The sequence below is a fragment of the Eubalaena glacialis genome, chromosome 8 (assembly GCF_028564815.1).
Source record: "Eubalaena glacialis isolate mEubGla1 chromosome 8, mEubGla1.1.hap2.+ XY, whole genome shotgun sequence".
Taxonomy (NCBI): domain Eukaryota; kingdom Metazoa; phylum Chordata; class Mammalia; order Artiodactyla; family Balaenidae; genus Eubalaena; species Eubalaena glacialis.
This window is the reverse complement of record NC_083723.1, coordinates 60,719,499-60,739,464: the sequence shown is the minus strand read 5'-3', so window position 1 is coordinate 60,739,464 and position 19,966 is coordinate 60,719,499. Positions and strand designations below refer to the sequence as shown.

The 19,966-nt window shown below is 35.4% G+C and overlaps 1 protein-coding gene across 4 annotated transcripts in view; it reads right to left on the bottom strand.

Annotated features, from left to right (window-relative positions):
- Nucleotides 1-19,637, bottom strand: part of ETV1 (ETS variant transcription factor 1) — a 92,332-nt gene extending 72,695 nt beyond the window's left edge. For 2 of the 4 annotated variants that reach the window (XM_061197734.1, XM_061197737.1), the window contains exons 1-5: nt 19,546-19,637; nt 18,978-19,109; nt 18,081-18,168; nt 16,658-16,705; nt 7,330-7,383 (exon numbers count right to left, since the gene is read on the bottom strand). In XM_061197734.1, coding sequence (XP_061053717.1) covers nt 7,330-7,383; nt 16,658-16,705; nt 18,081-18,168; nt 18,978-19,022 — 235 coding nt within the window. In that variant the 5' untranslated portion in view covers nt 19,023-19,109; nt 19,546-19,637. Of the gene's footprint in view, nt 1-7,329; nt 7,384-16,657; nt 16,706-18,080; nt 18,169-18,977; nt 19,110-19,250; nt 19,412-19,545 lie in introns of those variants that run through there. The other 2 variants (XM_061197735.1, XM_061197736.1) reach the window with 2 other exon arrangements.
- Nucleotides 19,638-19,966: the final 329 nt, after the last annotated feature.

Sequence of the window (19,966 nt, the reverse complement as noted above, 5' to 3'; positions counted from 1 at the left end):
CTCCTAGAGAAGATCTTAATAAAATGGATCCAACTGTTTACTTATAAGTACATAGTAATTTATTGTCATTTCTATTTATACATTTCCCCATTAATTATGTTTTTTCTAAAGTCCACTTTCAAATTCAAGCAAGCATTTACCATATTTAGATGTTACCCTTCCTTTTTTCCCTTGAGCGTGGAAAAAGAGTCACAATCACAACGTGGCCTGGGTCTGAGAGATTATTTCTTTGTCATTTTACGGATAAGTAAATACAGATTAAGAAAACAGGCCCAAGGTGTATAATTTAGATTTTCTTTCTTCTCTAAAACTTCATGGATTCCTGGGAGGTTATCTAAAATGAAAATTATTGCAAGATGCAGCTTATTTTTCACTGGGTTTCTATTTTGGTTTGAAAACTACGTTCCTTGTGAAACAATCAAGCACCAAGTTAAATTTTTTTTGCTGAAAATGTGGCTGCTGGACTCAAAACTGGCATAGATTGGGCAGATGTGCACTACCAATGGAAGAGTAGACTATCTAATAATAAGAATCCCTAATGAATGTACTTGGAAAAAGATGGGGCCCCCAATGCTTGGTTCTCTCTAACCAGATTGGGAAAATTCACAATTTACTAGGTAGCCTTCTAAAGTAGAATTGATTCAAGGATGACAGGGATCTACAATCAGCCATGACTTTCTTATAGCTAAAGGTAAGAGAAAATAAGTAGAAAATAGTCTTTGCAATTGGAAAACACAAATAACTCAAGTAAAAATGATAAAAATGAAGAAACCACTTCAACAGTATCATTTTTATATAGATTTAATTCCCTAGTATATTTCAATAAGATGGCAATATATTACTTAATAACATCTTCAGAAACTGTATCTATTACATAATGAATTGTGTATGAATAGCCAAGTCCATCTTACAACTTAATTGCAAAAAATTGATGCTGCTATCTTTATTCTACAAATAAGTAAATAACAGGATAGTAAAATGTCTAACGTTGTGTTCCTTGGAAGGCCTGCATCAGAATCACCTAACAGCTCGTTAGAAATTACAGGGCCCAATTCCAGACCTAAATGGTCAAACTCTCACAGATAGGGACCATAAAGCTGCATTTGAATAAGCTTCCCAAATAATTCATATTCACACTCAAGTGTGAATAAGATTACCGGGCTCATGTAAAATTACATAGCTGGTGACTTTCAGGAAAATAATTTAAACTTACCCAAAATGATTATCTATCTGAACAGGACAACAAAAAAAACCTAAAACTGATAAATCAATAAGTTGCAGTACAATTACATTATTTAGTATGTGAGCCAACTACAAAGGAAAAAAAAATGGTTGCCTCTAGAGAAGAGAACTGTGAAAAATGGGGAATGATCTTACTTGTGTTTTCCTACTCTATCAATATATTGCTTTGACAAAATATTTAAACTGTAAAAAAAAAAAAGAAAAAGAAAAAACAAAGCAACAAACAGACCAAAAACAACCAAAACCACAACAAAAACCATACACAAAGGAATCAACCTTCAAGGGCTGGCAATGGCTGAGATCGTAGACATACGTATGATCTCAGGTGAGAAAGGCAGAAGACACTTCATCCTTGAAATGGATAGTTTAAGTCTGATGACAGTGACATGCTTAAATTTACCTCCAAAAATGTTTAAAAAGAAGACAAAACACAGTAACAAACTCATTTCCTCAAATCTCAGAAACGGAATTCCTCTGTGAATGTGTGCTCACCTTCTGGTAAAAGCAGTTAGAGAAATAAAAGACAAAATCTTCCTGACCAGTCACATCCAAAACATGAATCAGGTAAGAAAGGTTTCAAAATTAGTAACAAAAAGTAAATTTTATAAAGTACTCACTGTCTGTGTAGAAAGGAACAGAATGCAGGCAGGTAGCTTAGTAGAAAGGAAGAAAATTAAGAAATACAAACCCTAAGTGGAACTTTCCAACCCAGGACAAACGCATGTTAATATAAAAGGAATTATTCAGTCAGGGTCTGCATAGACCTAACTTCAGCTTTTTTCAGAAGCAGATTTGTAACATGAATCTGTTAAGGTATTTTTTTTTTCTCCACTTCACTGCAAAAAGCACCCCAAGTGCTATTCTTTTTTAAAAAAATTCCTAAGAAGATGAAGTGCAGCTATGACTTTCATTTACATAGACAACGTATCACCCGTGTAATAATGGCTTTAAACAGTTGAGTCAAAAAAAAAAAACAGTTGAGTCCGCACACACTGGTTTGTCTTGATTATTTTCAGAATGGGTCACTAGTATTGTGTTACAAACTTCAGTTAAAGTAGAGAAATTTGCAAACTTTTTATATTTACTTTCATAAATATATCAGAGAAGAGTCAAGGTTATTATTCCTTTAATGACATCATTCTAATTGATTTGCCTTCCAGTGTTTTTTCTCGGGTGTGAAAGAAAGGTGTAGAGTTACAAGGATCTATCCTACTGGGAATTTTGCATAACCCTGGCTAAACCCCTGGGAATGTTCTGGGAGAATGTAAAATGTAAATGTGAATATCATCTATCATGTGAATCACTGTAGAGGAAACATGGAAAGGAACTAATGTAATCAAATGGAAACGAACAAGTTAGAAAAATAGTAACACACAACTTTGTAAATGAAGAAAATGAGGGGTGGTAGATTTTAAAAGACTAGTGGTATAACTAAATTTAAAGTATATGATTTAAAATATAAGATTATTGATGTATTGAATTTAAAACACATGATTTACAAAAATTCAGTCTATACACAAATTTGTATCTACTTTGGAAAGATAAGGCTCATCTATTATTCTAAATACTCTTTTAATTCTCTTTTCTGAAGAGAGATAATTCTACTTCCTCCGGACTAAAGCATATCCTAAAGTCATTCTATTTTTTTCCACAGTGTCTGAATTCTGAAAAGATTCATTTCTAAGAAACAGTTTGTTTGAGCCACATAATTGTTTTCCTAGCCTCCATTCAATTCCTAGGATGCGCCTGTATGATGTTTTTGTTTGTTTTCATTTGTTTTTAATGTCTATACATGCTTCAAACGTCAGCATCCTTCAAAGGTTACCAAACTATAGCATGACATCATTAAGATTCCAGGTTTCCAACATAAAAACTTTATAAATAAAAATAAGAAATGCTCAGGAAAATTTTTAGGAAATACCCCAGTGTTATGTTAATTTCATTTTTCAGATTTTTTGAATGCTCTGTTCACTACTCTTCTACGTATGTTTATACACATTACAGTCGAATGTATGTTCTGTAATACAGTGCTGGGCAGAAACTTGCCATTCATTCTCCTAACCTGCATTTACCAAAGGGCTAAAGCAATAAAAGCAAAAACAGAAGCATTTTATTTGATTGAGGTATGTAAGGAAATCTGATTATTCCCATTGGAAAAAAATAGCCCCATAGAAGTTATAGACGGGCCACACAGAGGGGATGGAGTTTCTTTCTATTCCTAGAGATAGGATCCCTCTGCCCCACTAAGCTTTTCCAGACAGACAAGTATCAAACATCTGTAGAGGGCATTTAGGAGACAAGATAGCCTTTCAATTCCAATATTTGATAACCTTCTCCATCCAGAAATGCTCTTTAGAATCTAATCCATATGCCCTATTGCTCTTTTTAAATTATTTCCCTCTTGTTCCATCCTCAGTGAAGACTGAAATTAGCTGGTCACCATCATCTGAACAATAGTCCTTTAAGTCAGTGAAACTTAAAATAAATCACACCTCCACTTTCTTCTTATTAGACTATTTCAGATTTATTTTTACATGTGTTCATAGGTTTCCCTTTATAATTAGGTGTTTTATTCACAAGTCCCAGAGCCATATTTGTTAAACTGTAAATATTCACTAATTGAAGTAAAATAAAATTTCAGCATTCTGAAAGTGCTTGGCTAAACATTCATGGTTTTAGCGTGTTTTTCCAGAAGGACACTATATATAATGCTTTAAGGCATGATCAGACGTTTCTACCTTAAGAAGGGAATTAGGACTTCGAAAATACTTAGGAGAAAATCAGCACTAAGAAGCTGATCATGGTTATGACAATTTTACTTATTGTGCTTCTGAAACATGCCAGGCATACTGACTATGACATGCTCCTAATCCTCAAGAAGTTCACAGTCTTACTGACATGTATCTAAAATATTATAATAAACAGAAGATACAAGATGCTATAGAGTCTAACTCTGCAGGGTAAGGATGCAAAGAAAGGTCAAGAAAGACCTCAGTGTGGTGAACTCGCAACTGAGTCTGGAATTGGAGGCACACCAGACTGCAAAGCAAAATTTAAAAAAATTTTAAAGCAAAATGAACATGTGCAAAGGTAAAGAGGCATAAGAGAGCTCACTCTGTTCGGGGAACTGAAAAATTAGAAAGGCTCAAGTTTAGAGAACGGAGAGACACAGGGTGCTGGGATAGCAAGAGTTAAAACTGCAAAGATAGCCAAGGCCCAGGTTATAGAACAATGTTCTGTACAGCTAGAGAATTAGGACTTTGTCCTGAAAGAAGTTTAAAGAGAAAATTAACAAGGTCACATGGCTGTGTGTTAATATCATTGCAGAGAGCAGACTGGAAGGAGGGAAACCTGAAGGCAAGAACACCAACAGAAAGGCTGATTCACAAGTTCCCTGGAGGCAGAAAGTGGGTGTGAACTAAGGCAGTGAAATACTAGAAATGGAGGCGAAGCCATGAAATTAAGATACTTTTGAGACGTAGAATTAACAACTTGGTAAGCAAAGGGAGGTTAATGGTAAAGAACTGGGACAGACTGAAGATAAATTAAAGGTTTTCAGCTTGGATTGGTGATGCCATCAACTTAGAAAGACAACAGAAGTTGAAGAGAGACGCTGGGCAGAAAAAAAGTAAAGATTTCACCATTGGCCTCGCTGAGAGTGAACTGTCAGTGGAGCATCACATTGAAAACTGGGGGGGAGGGGCTTCCCTGGTGGTGCAGTGGTTGAGAATCTGTCTGCCAATGCAGGGGACACGGGTTCGAGCCCTGGTCTGGGAAGATCCCACATGCCGCGGAGCAACTAGGCCCGTGAGCCACAACTACTGAGCCTGCGCGTCTGGAGCCTGTGCTCCGCAACAAGAGAGGCCGCGACAGTGAGAGGCCCGTGCACCGCGATGAAGAGTGGCCCCCGCTCGCCGCAACTAGAGAAAGCCCTGGGACACCACATGTTCAGTAGACAGGGACAGACTGGAGACCCGCACGAGAGAAAACGACGTAGGAGACATAGCTCGACAGAAGCATGCTGACCACAGTAGCCGATAGCCACATGTCTTCACATAAATTTAAAGTCATAAAAATTAAATAAATTAAAAATTAATTTCTTCCGTCCCATTAGCCACAGTTCAAGTGCTCAATGAGGAATGTGGTTAGTGGCTCCTATGCTGAACGGTACAGACATAGATTATTCCCATCATCGCAGAAAGTTCTGTGGGACTGTGCTGGCATGGCACAAGAAAAAGAAGAGGAAAGGTCTGGGGACAGAACCCTGGGAAAGAGAGGGAAAGTAGATGAGTGACTTGAGAAGGAGTAATCAAAGGAATAAAGAAAGAAAGAAAAAAATCATAGGCTGTGAACCTAGAGAAGTGGGTTCAACGAGACGAATTCATCAAGAATACAAAAAACCAAAAAGAGGGCAAATAAGAAAAGGAGTAAAAAATTACCTTTAGGCATTTGGTAGAGTATTAAAATCATTACCAATTTCTTCAGATATAAAATGACTCCATGAGACTAACTCTCCCACTCAGATGACAGGTTTAGTTTTTAGAAAGAACTCCAGTGCCTCACAGGAAGGGACATGTAGAAATGTGACCATTCTCTTCCCACACTTTACCAAAGAAAGGGAGACCTTGCCTAGCTGTCATCCTTAGCCATCATCCTTCCGGGAATTTCTAAGAGTCTCTAATTAAGGTCTAAACCTTAGCTGAACAGGTTTCTTGAAATCCTATGTCTAATAAATATATCAAACAGTACAGAAAATTCTCTTCTCAGATCAAAAATCAAGCTGATACAACAGCAGTTACCAGGTGCTGGGGGCAGGGTAAGTGGGGAGTTATTTTTTAGTAAGTACAGACTTTCAGTAGGGATGATAAGAAAGTTCTGGAAATGGATGGTGTTGATGTTTGCACAACAATGTGACTGCCATTGAACTGCACACTTAAAAATGATTCAAATGATAAATTTTCTGTAATACATATTTTACCACAAATGAAAAAAAATTTTTAATGACGCCGAACTAAAATATGTAACACAGGAGAGAATCTGGAAGAAACCTCTTACAACCCTTGACACCTGGGAAATGTAAGATACCAAACATAAAAGTTGAAAACATTGCACACGAACATCTGTTACTCAAAGTAACGTAGGTATTTGTGTTAGATTTATGATATTAGGTGTGAAAATATGGGTTTGATAAGTTGTAAGGTATTAAGCATCTGTTGTTGCTGTTGCTACTGCCTCCTGTGAAACCGTCAATGGCTTGGAAAAATGAAACAAGTTAGAGCTTTAATTGGTGCTAAAAGAACAAAAATGTATTAGGTCAGTTTGATAATCAGGATGGCATTTATACCCTTTTCTTTACTATTCACACCTCAGGTCAATAGCTGCAGTTTGCTGATAGAGGCAAACCATAAATATGGGAAGTAAACCCCGAGGCAACCATGTTGATACAGGCAAAATGCTCTTTCTGCGATTAGAGGAGGGGAGAACCCCTGAATCACTCCTCTCGCATGCTATGACAGGCCCTGGAGCAAGGCTCGGGGAAAGAAACACAGAAGGGATCCTAAGAGAAGCCAATGGCTACTTGCATTTGTGTGACTGCAACCAGGAAGCAGATAATGAGGCTAAAAATTAAATCCAAGCAGGTGAAAGTTCACGAGTGTAAAATAATACAATAAGCCAGAGGATGTGTGGTCTAAGATTTTTATGTTATACAATAAATCTCATAAGGATTTGAACTACTGACCGTCTCCCATCAGCACACACACTTTTCCTGCTTAACATACTGAAAAGCTGGAAATAAACACTTGCACGTTCATGGATCACACCCTGTTTCTTCGCCAAGGATATTAACGAAATAGAGAACAGAACCCTCTTTCAATCCAATCAGTTTTCCTAAGCTCTGCTCAGATCCTACAGGGGTTCTACTGATGTCACAACCTGACAAATACAATCACCTCATGACTGTAAGCTAAAAAGGCACGGACACAACGCAAGAAAAGACACTGGAAGTGGAGACTAACCAAAGAGAAAGGATAAAAGCAGGAAACAAAGACAAAGAAAAGTTCAAGAGATGAGTCATACTATACTTACAACTTTCAGCCTGATAGTCTGGCACAAACTGCTCGTCATTGTCAGGTACCTGAGCTGAAGAAAAAAAGAAATGAAAACAAAATTAAGAGAGAAACTGCCAAGGCATAAAGAATGTCAAGTAAGATCTCTCATGGAAGAGCTTTTTAGACTGAGACCAAACCTATGATTATTTGCCAATGAGCTCCTATTTAAAATGGCATTGACAGCAATATTTGGGAGGAGAAATAGAAGCCATCATCAATGTCAAGCAGAAAACACATATGTCAAATAAAATGGTGGCAGTTGTAATCCCTGTGAATTTCACCTGCCACATGGAAATAAAAGAAACATGCAAAATAAAAGAAGCTACAGGAATTCCATTAGATGCAGTGGGGTTTTTTTTGTTTTTTGTTTTTTGTTTTTGCAAGAATGGAGTAAGAAGTATTTCAATTCACCTACTGCCGGTGCTTAAGCGGCCCATTTAAATTAACCACACAATTCTTTAAAATGATGTGTAATTACTACACATATCCCTCTGCTTTTTAGAAACGTCTGCTTTTGATATGTTCGGTCTACTGCCAATTAGACTACCATAATTAAAAACGTTTGCCCTAAATTTGGCCAAAATATGTGACAAAGTTTTTTACATGAAAAGATTATCATTGATTTTGGTCATATATAATAAAATATTATATCTCAATGATTATGGTCACAATAATAAAAATAATAAATAATAAAAACAAACTCCATCTTTTCATGCAAAATATTTTCCAGCTGACTATTTAGCACTAACAAAAGGATATCACTATTTCATCAGTCCTAATGCCAAATGACTACCCTATTTTTAGGAAAGGAAAAAAATTCTGAAGAGCAAGTACTTAATGTATTTGGCAATCAAAACACAAGTATATTTTTCACTTCTAGAAGATTTTCATCACAGTTAATTTAGACGTCAAAATAACCTATTCCAAATTGACATATTACAAAAATGAGTTTTCATCTGCACACACAAATATGCACACTTACACACATACAAACTACATAAAAGCTGGGTTTATAATGAGTTATCATCCTAATGAACTTTAGCTATAACCTGATTAGCTAGTATTACTTTACTAGTACTATCTAATAGTGAAATTTTTATCCAATCAAGTCATACTAAAACAGAAGTCAATTAATTTTTTTAAAAGTGCCTATTCTGTATGGGGAATTCTTATTAACATAATCAGTCTTTGTTGAAAAAGTTTTGTGTTGGTAATTGAGTTAAGAAAAAAAATTCATATAAAAAGAAATTCTACATTTTAAAAATTCTATATAAAAAAGGAACACAACATACATAGAATTAAAATGTCTGTTGTGTCAGCTTATTTAATAGGATTTAAAAAAACAAATATTTGGTTGAATAAAATTTATGTTATATTATTAAGAGCGGAACAAATGATAATCTTGCCTATTACCAAGACATATGCAGTTTGACATTCAATTATTTTCTAACAACTTTCTTCTGTACACCAATACTTAAGTTTATTGAAGACAAATTCCATCCTCTGCCACTTAAGGAAACCAAACAAATTAAGCACTTTTTTCCAAATTAGAACTGATACCTATTTGATCAGCCTGTACTGGAGGAAGAGGTGCTTTTTTCTTCCGATTCCACTAATACCTGATACCAAGGTTAACTAAAGGCCAACAAACTTCCAATCATTGTTCTATGTTATGCTGTGTAAACTGTGTAACATTATTTAACCTCTTTGAACTCCATTTTACTCTTCAGTTTAATAGTGATAATATAGGTTTTTCATGAGGATTAAATGGAATAGTCTAAACACAACGCCAGACACAATATCAGATACTCAAGAAACATTACGTATATTCTTCTTTCCAAACCTCCACCACCCATCCCTTTTTTTCAATTCACACACGAAGTCCTACTCAAATCATTACAATGCAAGTTTAATATCATTACTTCTAATGAATTATATTGGAGACGGATCAAAATCGCAGCTAAAATTTGTACATTAGCATTCTCTTAGCTATAAACATTTTTTTGACAGTACAGTAAACCTGATTTTTCTCAAAGACTCACAAATTATAAGTGGAGGAGTATCTATTAAAATAAGTCTTTTCACCAAAAAAATTACAAAAATGTTTTTAATATCTATTTAATAAATAACAGCGGGCAGACAGAATCAAATCCTACACATTTTTCCCACCATATCCACAGGTTTTGGTTTTCCTTTGAAATTAACAGCTAAACCCAGATAACTACTGAGAGGCAAAATTATCAACCACAGCAATTACTATGCTTTTAAAAAGCCAACATTTACAAGAATCTAATAAAAACGTAATATCCCTTTACAGGAATAGTTAAAAATAGCGGGTGAGTAACAAAAATGTATTTGTAACAGAATATGCTGGTATGACTGTCCCAAAGGCCAGACTTTTTTTTTCTTACTATCATAAGACAAAGTTGCAATTCAATGATATATATCACTGCAAGAAAGGCGTAAAAATCGCTGATGGATAAGCAGTGTATGTTGGGAGATGGGAGTTGGGGAGGCAAAACTTCAGGAGGAGAAGAAACCAGAAGTTATACCTCACAAATACAGAAAATAGCTACATACCAACAATTTTGTAAAAAGAATAAGAACTGCTATTTCTGTTCTAACTCCTTAACATACTGAATAAATATTTCACACTTATGCCTGAACATATTCCAGAATTTTAACAAAAAACATATGACTCACATTTTCACAGAAGCTAATCTTAAGAAACTGAATAGACCAAATGAAGCAGCATGCTACTTAAATAGACAAAAGCTGAAGTCTACCTCTAACTTCAAGTTAGAGTCAAAGGAAAGCAGCTAACGAAAAACACAAGTTGGATCTGGGCAAGGAAAATATGACAAAGTATTGCCACACTCGTATCGTACATTTCCTTTTTTTCCTCCATTCACGGGGAATTCTGTGAAGTAGCAAACTACAGCTTCCTGAAAATTTGCGGCAAGCCATACCAACTCCAAAGTGGAAAATTAACAATAGAGGCCAACCTAAAAATAAATTAGTTTTTTCACTGCTATCTATAATCAACTCTGCTTGGAATAATCACCTCTGGGGAATGAAAATGTTTCCCCACACTCTGTAATTAAAGAGGAAGGGGAAAGAGTAAGAAAGGAGAAGAGAAAGTATATACCAAAAGACCAATAAAAGGCTTTCAAGAAGATGAAGCATGTGGATTTTACTGGTAATAGCTGGAGTGCTTCTATCAGTTCATCACACATTAATAGACAAGTTGCCATCAAGTCTCAGGACTTCGCCTTTAAAAGGGAAGTATTTGCTCTCTCAGCTATTTACCTAGATTATTATCCAAAGTTGTTTCTCCTCTCTCTCTCTCTCTTTCCCTCTCTCTCGTTCTACTACATCGCAATACATATTATGAGAAAGAAACTCATGAAAATATTAATCACAATCTTGATGTCACAGAATCACTAACCCTTATTTTGAATTTTAATATACTTTTTAAACTAACATTTCTTGGGCGGGGCTGGGGTGGGGAGTGGACAATTTTTAAACAGAGTTCGTCTGTCTTTTGTGCTTATTTTAAACCTTCAAATAAAGTAATAATCATTACTTAAGGAAAGGTGAGTGTTGAAATATTTTCTAAGTTTGGCTGCAAACAAGTAAAAACCCCCTTTTTCTTACAAACTAGGCGCCTGTCAGGTTTTCTTTTAAAGCTAGGGAAAAAGTGGAAAAATTACAACTGAAACAAATGTCAAGTTGAAAAGGGGTTAATATTTAATTAAAACCAGTTCTATCCACTGTAACAATGACCTGGAGCCAAACAAGGCGGAAGATGTATGAGTCATTCTTTCTGCCCGTGAATGAGACAGCTGATCTCCTCAGCAATTCCTCCAGACTAGCAGGCAGAGCTGGAGTTCCGCCTCCATTCACAAAAACACAGTCCAGCATGAGCCATGGGGCCCAACCGCAATCTTTTCATGTCACACCCTTCCAGAGAGCTAAAGCAAGTCAACTTGAACTTGCAGTATAAACATACCAGTTTTATTGCTCTGTCTCAAATACAGCTCAAATCCATTAAGGTACACGTTTAAATAAATGACAAAGTTAAATCCATATATGTATTTACGTATGTTTAACCCATCCTGCTTTATAGGGTAATTTGTCACAGAAACTTGAATGTATAAAACTAAGAAGGAAAAAAAAAAAGAGGTAAAGATAGACGGATGGATGGATGGATGGATGGATGGATGGATGGAAGGAAGGAAGGAAAGAAGGAAGGGGGAAAAAAAGCCAAACCATTAAAGAAATACCTTATTTTTCTTGCTTATTATTCAAATGCTCTTTTTATCTTAAGATTACAATAGTTTATTGCTGAACTTAGTAGCATTTCACTCTCACAGGGTTAAGAAACAAGTTTCTCTAAAGAAATTTAAATTTTCTTTTAAATAAAAGTAAAACAACAAGAAAATCAACCTTCACACAGTCGTATTTTGTTTAATCCTAAAATGAAGCTTCAGGCCATGGAAGAAAATAATCATGAGGCCACTAAGCCTGGTTTTATACCACATGGCTTTTAACATTAAAATGATTGTACCAATGTATAAGCATTAATTAATGCAGAAGTATAAATACATTTAAACAGATGAAAAAAGGGGGCATTTTCCCCATGACAAAAACATCTTTAATATTGATAAAGGCATTCTTTCTGTATGCTCTAAAACAAAGAAAACAGTAAGTTTTAGTTGTCTTTAGTCTCAAATCAACTTCAATTTCCTAACTCTAACCTATAGAGAGGCTTGAAAACTTAAGTGTAGCGCAGAGCTGTTGTCATTACCCATATATTTTCTCTAATGCTACTGAGGTCTGACTTCTATTACTATTATCATTATTATTATTATTATTTTAATTACAATGTTGTGCACAGATCAAAGGAAATAAAGTTATGTTATGAAATTCAAGAAATTATACATTTTCTGTAACTGAATTAGAAAAGCTCAGCAATATTTCATTAACATGTATTAGGACCCTCTGGGAAACCGATATCTAGGCTACACCAAATCCGAACTCTATTTTTAACAAATTTTTCTATTTTGCAAATAGACCCTAGATGAAAATGCATTTATATACTTCCAATAAATGTTGAGAAATAGAATACATCTACTCTACCTGCTATCCTTTAATCAAGTCCAAACAAGAAGTCTTTGTTTCATAGTTGAGAGTATTTCCTGGTACAAGAAAAAGATGGATAGTAGCTCCCCCCTCCCCCCATACAATGACTCTTGCTCAAGTCTAAGAAATAGTATGAACTTCTGTAATTTAATGCCTAATTCTCAATTCCTTTTTTATTTAAACCACACAAAATAATGTAGTTTTTAAAGCCTTTTCTCCTTACTGCCTCACATTTAAAAAAAAATCATGAGTACATACCCAATTTATGTTCCGCTTCAAAAAGAAACAGTCTAGTTTTTAAAAACTAAAAATGAGTACATTATGACTACTGTGTATTATGGGTGGCATTATATATATTGAGTAACAAGAGCACATATTATTTGAGGAAATTCATAATAAATGATTTTGATTATAAATTTAGTATCAGCCACTAAAGTGAACTGAGGAGATAGAATGACATCTCTACTTTTCAGCAAACCTGACTATTAATAGAAGGTCACATAAAACAAAAGGAAAAAAGCTTATCGGCATGAGGGCATGAGGTAATAATAATCTTTAGTGCAGAAAGGTTATTCTTGGAGGCACAACTTTGCCTCAAGTGTCCTGGCAGCATGAAACTTGACTTACAACACAATTGAAAAACATTCTACCCTGATGGCAGCGAATCACTGTCGACAATTTTCCTTAATATTACTGATGAAAAGAAACCTCAAGGACACCTAGACCAACATCAAAAATAACACTCAAAAGTTGCTATGTATTTATATTAGATACATATGAAATGTATTATTTTTCTTTAAGTTGTGTTAAAGGTAAACTTTAACAAGCAACTTTAAAAGAATGTGATCCTCTTTTAACTCAATTTTACATCCTTCTACTTCTGTTCCCCCCCCCCCCCACACACAAAAGGTTCCATTTTAACTACGAATTTCTAGGACGCCCTTCCTTAAAGCACCACTTAAAAAAACAGGACATTACCAGGATGTTGATAGAATTGATATTTGAACTCATTATTTCATGGGATCAAATAATTGGAATTGCCTTTCTGTTAGTGGCAATCTAATTCAAAAGTCAAAGAATCAATAAAGAGTTGTACACAGTAAAATGACAATATAGAGTGGCTATGGCAAAATTTAAAATAAGCACATTCTTCACTTTTTTAACTGCTACTGTGGTCACTGAAAACATTACGTTTTCTATTTTCTTCAGAATATGATGTGATTATTTTAAATTGTGGCGTATATGTTAAAAAACCTTAAAATTGCAGTGTTAGTACTTCAAAAGTGATACTAATATAAAGTTATATTCTTCAAAAACATCTTTTTGATCCCTGTTTAGAAATTTGGTGGAAGAATGGAAGCATATTTTTTGGAGAGGACTTTAGTGAATTGAAAATACTGGTTCCAACCCCACCCTCAAATAAGTCCTGCCTTAATCTATCCAAATTTTTCCTTGGACATAAAACATATTTCATAATCCATAATAATTTACCTATGAGCAATCCATGTTACACTTCGGGTCTACCTTATAAAAATTTTTACAGGAAAAAAATAAATTAAACCTGAAACAATATATTATTTCCTAAGTATTTAGGGACTTTGATAATTTTTTTAAAATTCATATGACACATTACAACTACCTTGACTCTCCTGCCTAGTAACATTTTTAGACCTGTTTAACTTCCCAGTGGGATTCTTATGGGAGAAACTTGGTTAATTGCCAATGGTCTTTTTAAAAAGGGTCAAGATGCCTTAAAATTCCATGGTCCCTTTCTTGGCGATAAAGAATTATGAAAAGAAATATGTAAACCGTTTATAGTCTGCCAGTTTGGCAATGTTTTAATTTCTGGATGACCAGAAGAACATAAATGAACAGATCTAGCTACAAATAAACTAGTATAATTTTGAGATCTCTTCTTAGCTAATATTGTTCAAGATGTGGGATAAGTTAAAATGCTAATGCAAATAGCATAATTATATAAAATTGCTAAAAATAAATGTGCAGTCCATTAACAGACGATTTTAAAAACCCACCTCTCTTCTTACTCTTAGATTTTTAAAAATAAAATTAATGTTATGCTTATATCATGATAAGATAAATTAATGTAAAGTATTCTGGAAAAATGTTTAAATTATCCTAAAATGCAATCTAACTCATGGTTTGTAAATAGGAGCCCACCTGGGTATTCAATAAAACACTCCGAGGATTAATTCCTGAACTTATTTAAGCTTATAAATTCTTTTCTAAGTAAAAGTCCATGTTCTTTCAAATACATCCATCATTTTCTAGGTTTATTTTATATAAAGCTAAATCTTCAGATCTGATTTACAGGTAAGTTAATTATCATGGGTAAGAATATTCAGTGCAGAGTTTTAAAATAAACTTGGATAAATTACCAAATCACTTATCTGAGGGACAAAGAAACAAAACAAGTCAAAAGTAAAACACTGCACTGAAAGTGATTATGAAATGGTAAGAGTCTGTCACAGATTCCACATTTTTAAATTCCAGGAACAGAGTAGCTGTGCACATTCAAAATCTGCCAGCAAGTGCACTGACTTGGAATCAATGAGACTTCAACATCTTAAGAACCAACAAACCTTCCAGAACAATTAAAATAGATATCTGAAGGTATTTTGGATAAGCGAATAAATTCCCTCATAAACATAATGTTCTCACAACATTTAACTTTGCAAAACAGATAAAATTCATGCAAGATCCTCTGTGCAGATTTTTCTTGAGAAAGTTACATTTGAATATATGGCTTACGTTGCAATAATAAGTAATTACTGCAATAAGTTTCATTTACAGTGACAAGCAAAATGACCTTTAAATGTAACTAAAACTTTCATTAATACTTACCTTTCATTAACATACAAATACAATCACCCTTGCAAAGGGATACTGGAAAAGCTATTTAACTTAAAAGCTTTATAAAGATTGCAGAAGCCCTTTGGAAGAACTAGAATATCAGCAAAACAAAGAAACTTATTTTACATGCTAACAGCAACTTGATCAACTGCAAGCAAGACCACTAGAAAAAACACAGCAGTCTGCCTCAAAGTAGCAACAGCAATGCTTGGGTTCCATTTAAAGAGACCCTCTCTCTTCTTTGAACCATCTTAAAAATCTGTTCCAAAAATTGCATGTTTCCCATGTAATGCAAAGACAGAAGTAACACAACTATACTCAATACCTAAATATCTATAATTTTCTCTTTGTATTTCCCACAAAACACACCGTAGGATAAAATTATTATTTCACATTTAGTATAACAAATCCAAAAGAAAAATTTCAAATTATAGACGCCAACAAAAGTCCCTCAACATTAGACATTTCTCAAGTTGTATAAAGCTGTACTGAAGCAATATCTCCTTGTTCCTATAAAATAAAGTTTCACAATAAAAGGTACAATAGACTGCAACACAAAATTTTATCAAAAAGCAATCAAAAATAAAAGTAATGCCTCTAAATATCTCCTTGCTATATTAAATAAATCCTAATAAAAGTGTTATAATAGCAAAGGTCAATTTCAACAAACATCACATCATAGTAACAAACAGAAAACATTTAAAAAATCCTCCAATCCCCCCAAGATTTATTTTAAAGCCATGGATTTCCTTAGCATTGGATACACACCTAACGTTCTGTGTTGTGAACAAGGTGGAAAGAAGACACTTGCACTTAAATCTTGAAGCATCCCGTCCTGATGAACCCAGAGAAACTAATTTCTGCCATCAGAAAAGTCCTCCACCAGAACACCAAATAATGATATGCGCTGTTCTAAAGGAAACAGCAAGCCGAGTTCTGGCTCTAGGAGGTCTCTCGAGGTACAATAATATAAACCTGATCAATTGCAATTAAAATCTGAACAGAGGCTTAGAACTTGAAGTCTTGGTGCATTAGTTCTTGCCAAAAGCAGATGTGATTGTGAGCTGGAAGCAATTTCTCCTGGTAATTTGTGATGACACTGGGTAGTGCAGTCCCAGATTCCCCGAAGACAAACTCATCAGAGGCTCTAATGTATGCATGACACATGAGGTGGCTCTTTTAGAGCTCAATTAATTGGGCTGAACATTAAGACAGCAAGTTCAGGACTTTTTTTTTTTCCCCTTCTAGAGTTGCTTTTCCCCTCCTTTGAAAGCAATTTTTTGCCTTACCTTCTGCAAGCCATGTTTCCTGTAATTGACTTAGATCTTGAAAGAGTTCTAAAAAACAAGTCAAAGACATAAACAAAAGATTGGCAAACCTTTAGCCTACCGTTAAATGGAAATGTTTGTCATGAAATTAGTACTATAGATCAATTTAATTTGGGGAGGGGCGTCAATATAAAAAGAAATCAGGATTTATAACTTAATTATATCAATAATCCTGCCCATTTTGATGCCTATTAAGCAATACTTCTCAATATCTTTTTTTTTTTCCCCCTTTTAACAGTTGGCTTAATAAATAAGCTTAGGGACCTCAAACAACACGCATACACTAGAACTCAAAAAGGCTGGGGTAAAGGCATGTCTATCCACATAAACCTTTCTTAAATATATTCAACGATTGCTAAAACAGTAGTAGGGGAAAAATCAGAACGACTGAAAAACGTTTTATTTCTATCTTCCGAATCTTATATAAAACATGTAGCAGTACGTTGTATAATTCTCAAAGTACTGTATGTTTTGAAGTTCAATGCCTCAAAACTAAAAGGGACAACTTTTAAATATAAGATTTTAGAAGAAAATTTCTACAGTAATAGGTTTACAAAAGTCAGAGAGATAATTCTCTGGTACCTGTTTATTATCAAGTCCAAAACTGTGTATTCTGTCATAGTGGGGAGGGAGAGGCATGTGTAACTTATTTATACTTATATGAAGATTTGAGGATGTTTCAGAATTCAATATACCTAATCTAAATGGCAAACTGAACTTTGGTAATTAAATCTAAGTATGGTAAGTTTATTATGAATGCCTGCATAGGGCTGGAATAATTTATAATATATTGACCTCCTACCAACAGTTCATAAAAAGAATCTGTAACCCAATTTCCCAAATAGGTATTATAATTACTAATTAGGCCTTGATTATGATTCATTGAACATTTTAAGGCCTCACCATGTGGTCATCAAAATCATCAATGAAAAGTTTGATAACAGTATATGGTTTTAGTGTAAGGGGATGGGAGATCAAACAATCAGTTATATTGCTCAACTTCTAATAGAGGAGAAAAGAGAAATTAAGCAGTGTGCACAGCTGCCTAATTTGTCCCACTGTGTTGGATATTTCAAAATTGTTACCTTAGTGTATGGGATTACTTGTATGCCATATGGACAAAGGTATTTAAACACAAAAGAATGATTAAAAGAAGGATGTCATTGTTAAGTTTTTATTTCCTTCTTGCATTAGTTTGTGACAGAGCCATAAAATATCCCTCAACGCAAACTGTCACATCATGTTAATTGCTCCAAATAAAAGTCTTGGTTAAATGCAGTAATTTGAAAGTGTATTATTCTTAAGGTAAGACTGAAGTGCTTTTCTTTATGAGGGTGGGAAGTATAGGTAAAGAGGGGGGATTCAGCCCAAAAGCAAACCTCACCTTCTGAATCATGAGCCAGATCTCTGTTAATGAATTTTCTTTTCCTGACATTTGTTGGTTTCTCGTTACAATTTCTCCCACGCTGATTCTACAAAGGGAAAGATAAAATCCTTTAAAAGAATGTAAACCTCACGTGTCACACACACATAGAAACACACATGCATACAAAAGTCTACTGGATCTTCTCCCTAAATAGCAAAATAAAAGTCCATCGTATCAATTCCAATAATCATTTTCTGTGTTCATTGACAGTGAAAGCTTATGCTGAGAACTCAACAGCCAGGGAGAGTTGCTTCCCTGTGCCGATGGTAATACACTATTTATCAGTCATATATTCGTGGTATCTCAACATCAAAACAACATTAAGCAATTACACTTAAAGTCGTTTTAGGCTGGATCAAAGCTAGATTAAAACACAGTGAATTTTATTCTCTCTGATACCCCCCTAAAAAAAGAACAAAAACAGAGTGGTGAAATGAAAAATATAAGAGAGACAATGAAAAAAAAAAAAAAACAAAAACACCCCATATAAACAAAAAGTGTCAGCATTTGTCTCAACTTCATTCTTTTCAATGTGGCAGACAAACCCAGCCAAAAACTTTGAGAGCAGCAGCTGCTGCTGCCCTCCATCTCCTCTTCCACTCATCTTGAGCACGTTAATCAGAAAAAGGAGTCTTAAAAACAAAACTATGCCTTATCCAAATCACTGAAAGGTAAGCTCATTTTGAAGATTGGGCTTCTAGAAGCAGAGTCGCCCTACAGTGGCAACAAAGCAGATAAAGTATCTGCAATCCCAGCCCCCTTGCCCCCTCCCTTCTCATGCTCTCCCTCCTCCCCACCCCACCCCCTCCGTCGGAGTCAAGTTTATAAACAGCAACTTTCGAACTGATCACTCACATTGGTGACCATGTAAGGCACTTGCTGGTCATAAAATCCATCCATTCTGCTGCTCTTCGCAAATCTCGGCTCAGTGTTTTATATTTTGAGCATTTAGCTGGAGATTTCTTCGGGATCTGGACTTCTATCAACCTAGAGGGGAACAAGATGGCTTTTAGGCTCAAAAAAAAAAAAAAAAAAAAAATCATGAATGAAGCTCTTGAATTTGCATAGCTAATTACCCTCCGACAGTCCCATTCACAAAAATAACCCTCCCTACACCGCCTCCTTCACCTGGATCCAAAGAGAGCCAAGAGAGTTCACAATTTACATATTTTCGGCAGTAGCAAAAATCCGAACCAGAGGCGATGTATTTATTTACACTCTCGATGTTTCCCTGCGCGGTTGGTGTACCCCGGGCAGCTCTGATTCGCAAACGTGTGCAAAACTAGCAATGGCGATCAACGAGACTTGCTTTGCACCTAACGGGACTAAAGAGACGGAGACACCTCTTTCATAAGGATAGTTTTTGCAACCCACAACCATGCAATTATCTGGAGAGACATAAAAAGTTGTTGGATAGACCCACCTGAAGGCCACGCTAGGCGAACGGCTGCAAAAAATTCCCTCCAATTTTAATAAAAACATTAATTATTGCCCAGCACTTCCCCCTTGGAAGCCGAAAGCGCCTCTGACAGAGCTCAATTCGGTGGTTTTTCCTCTACTTCTCCTCCAGGGGCCTCCAATCCAAACTGATGGATCGCTGCCTCCCATTGGCTCCGCGTCTCTTTCACAAGATCGGATTTCGGGCTGTCAATCAGGAGGCTTGCTGCCCCTGCTCGTGAATCTCCCGCGCCCCTCTGCCCATACCCTTGCTCCGCCGGCTGGCGCGGTGACCACTGCCTGGAAACGCCACAGAGCAAATCGACTGCTGTCCTAACCAGCTCCTTATTGTTAAGGCGCCCGGGGACACCGAAGCCATGTGTTTCGAGTCGCCAGTTCTCCTTACT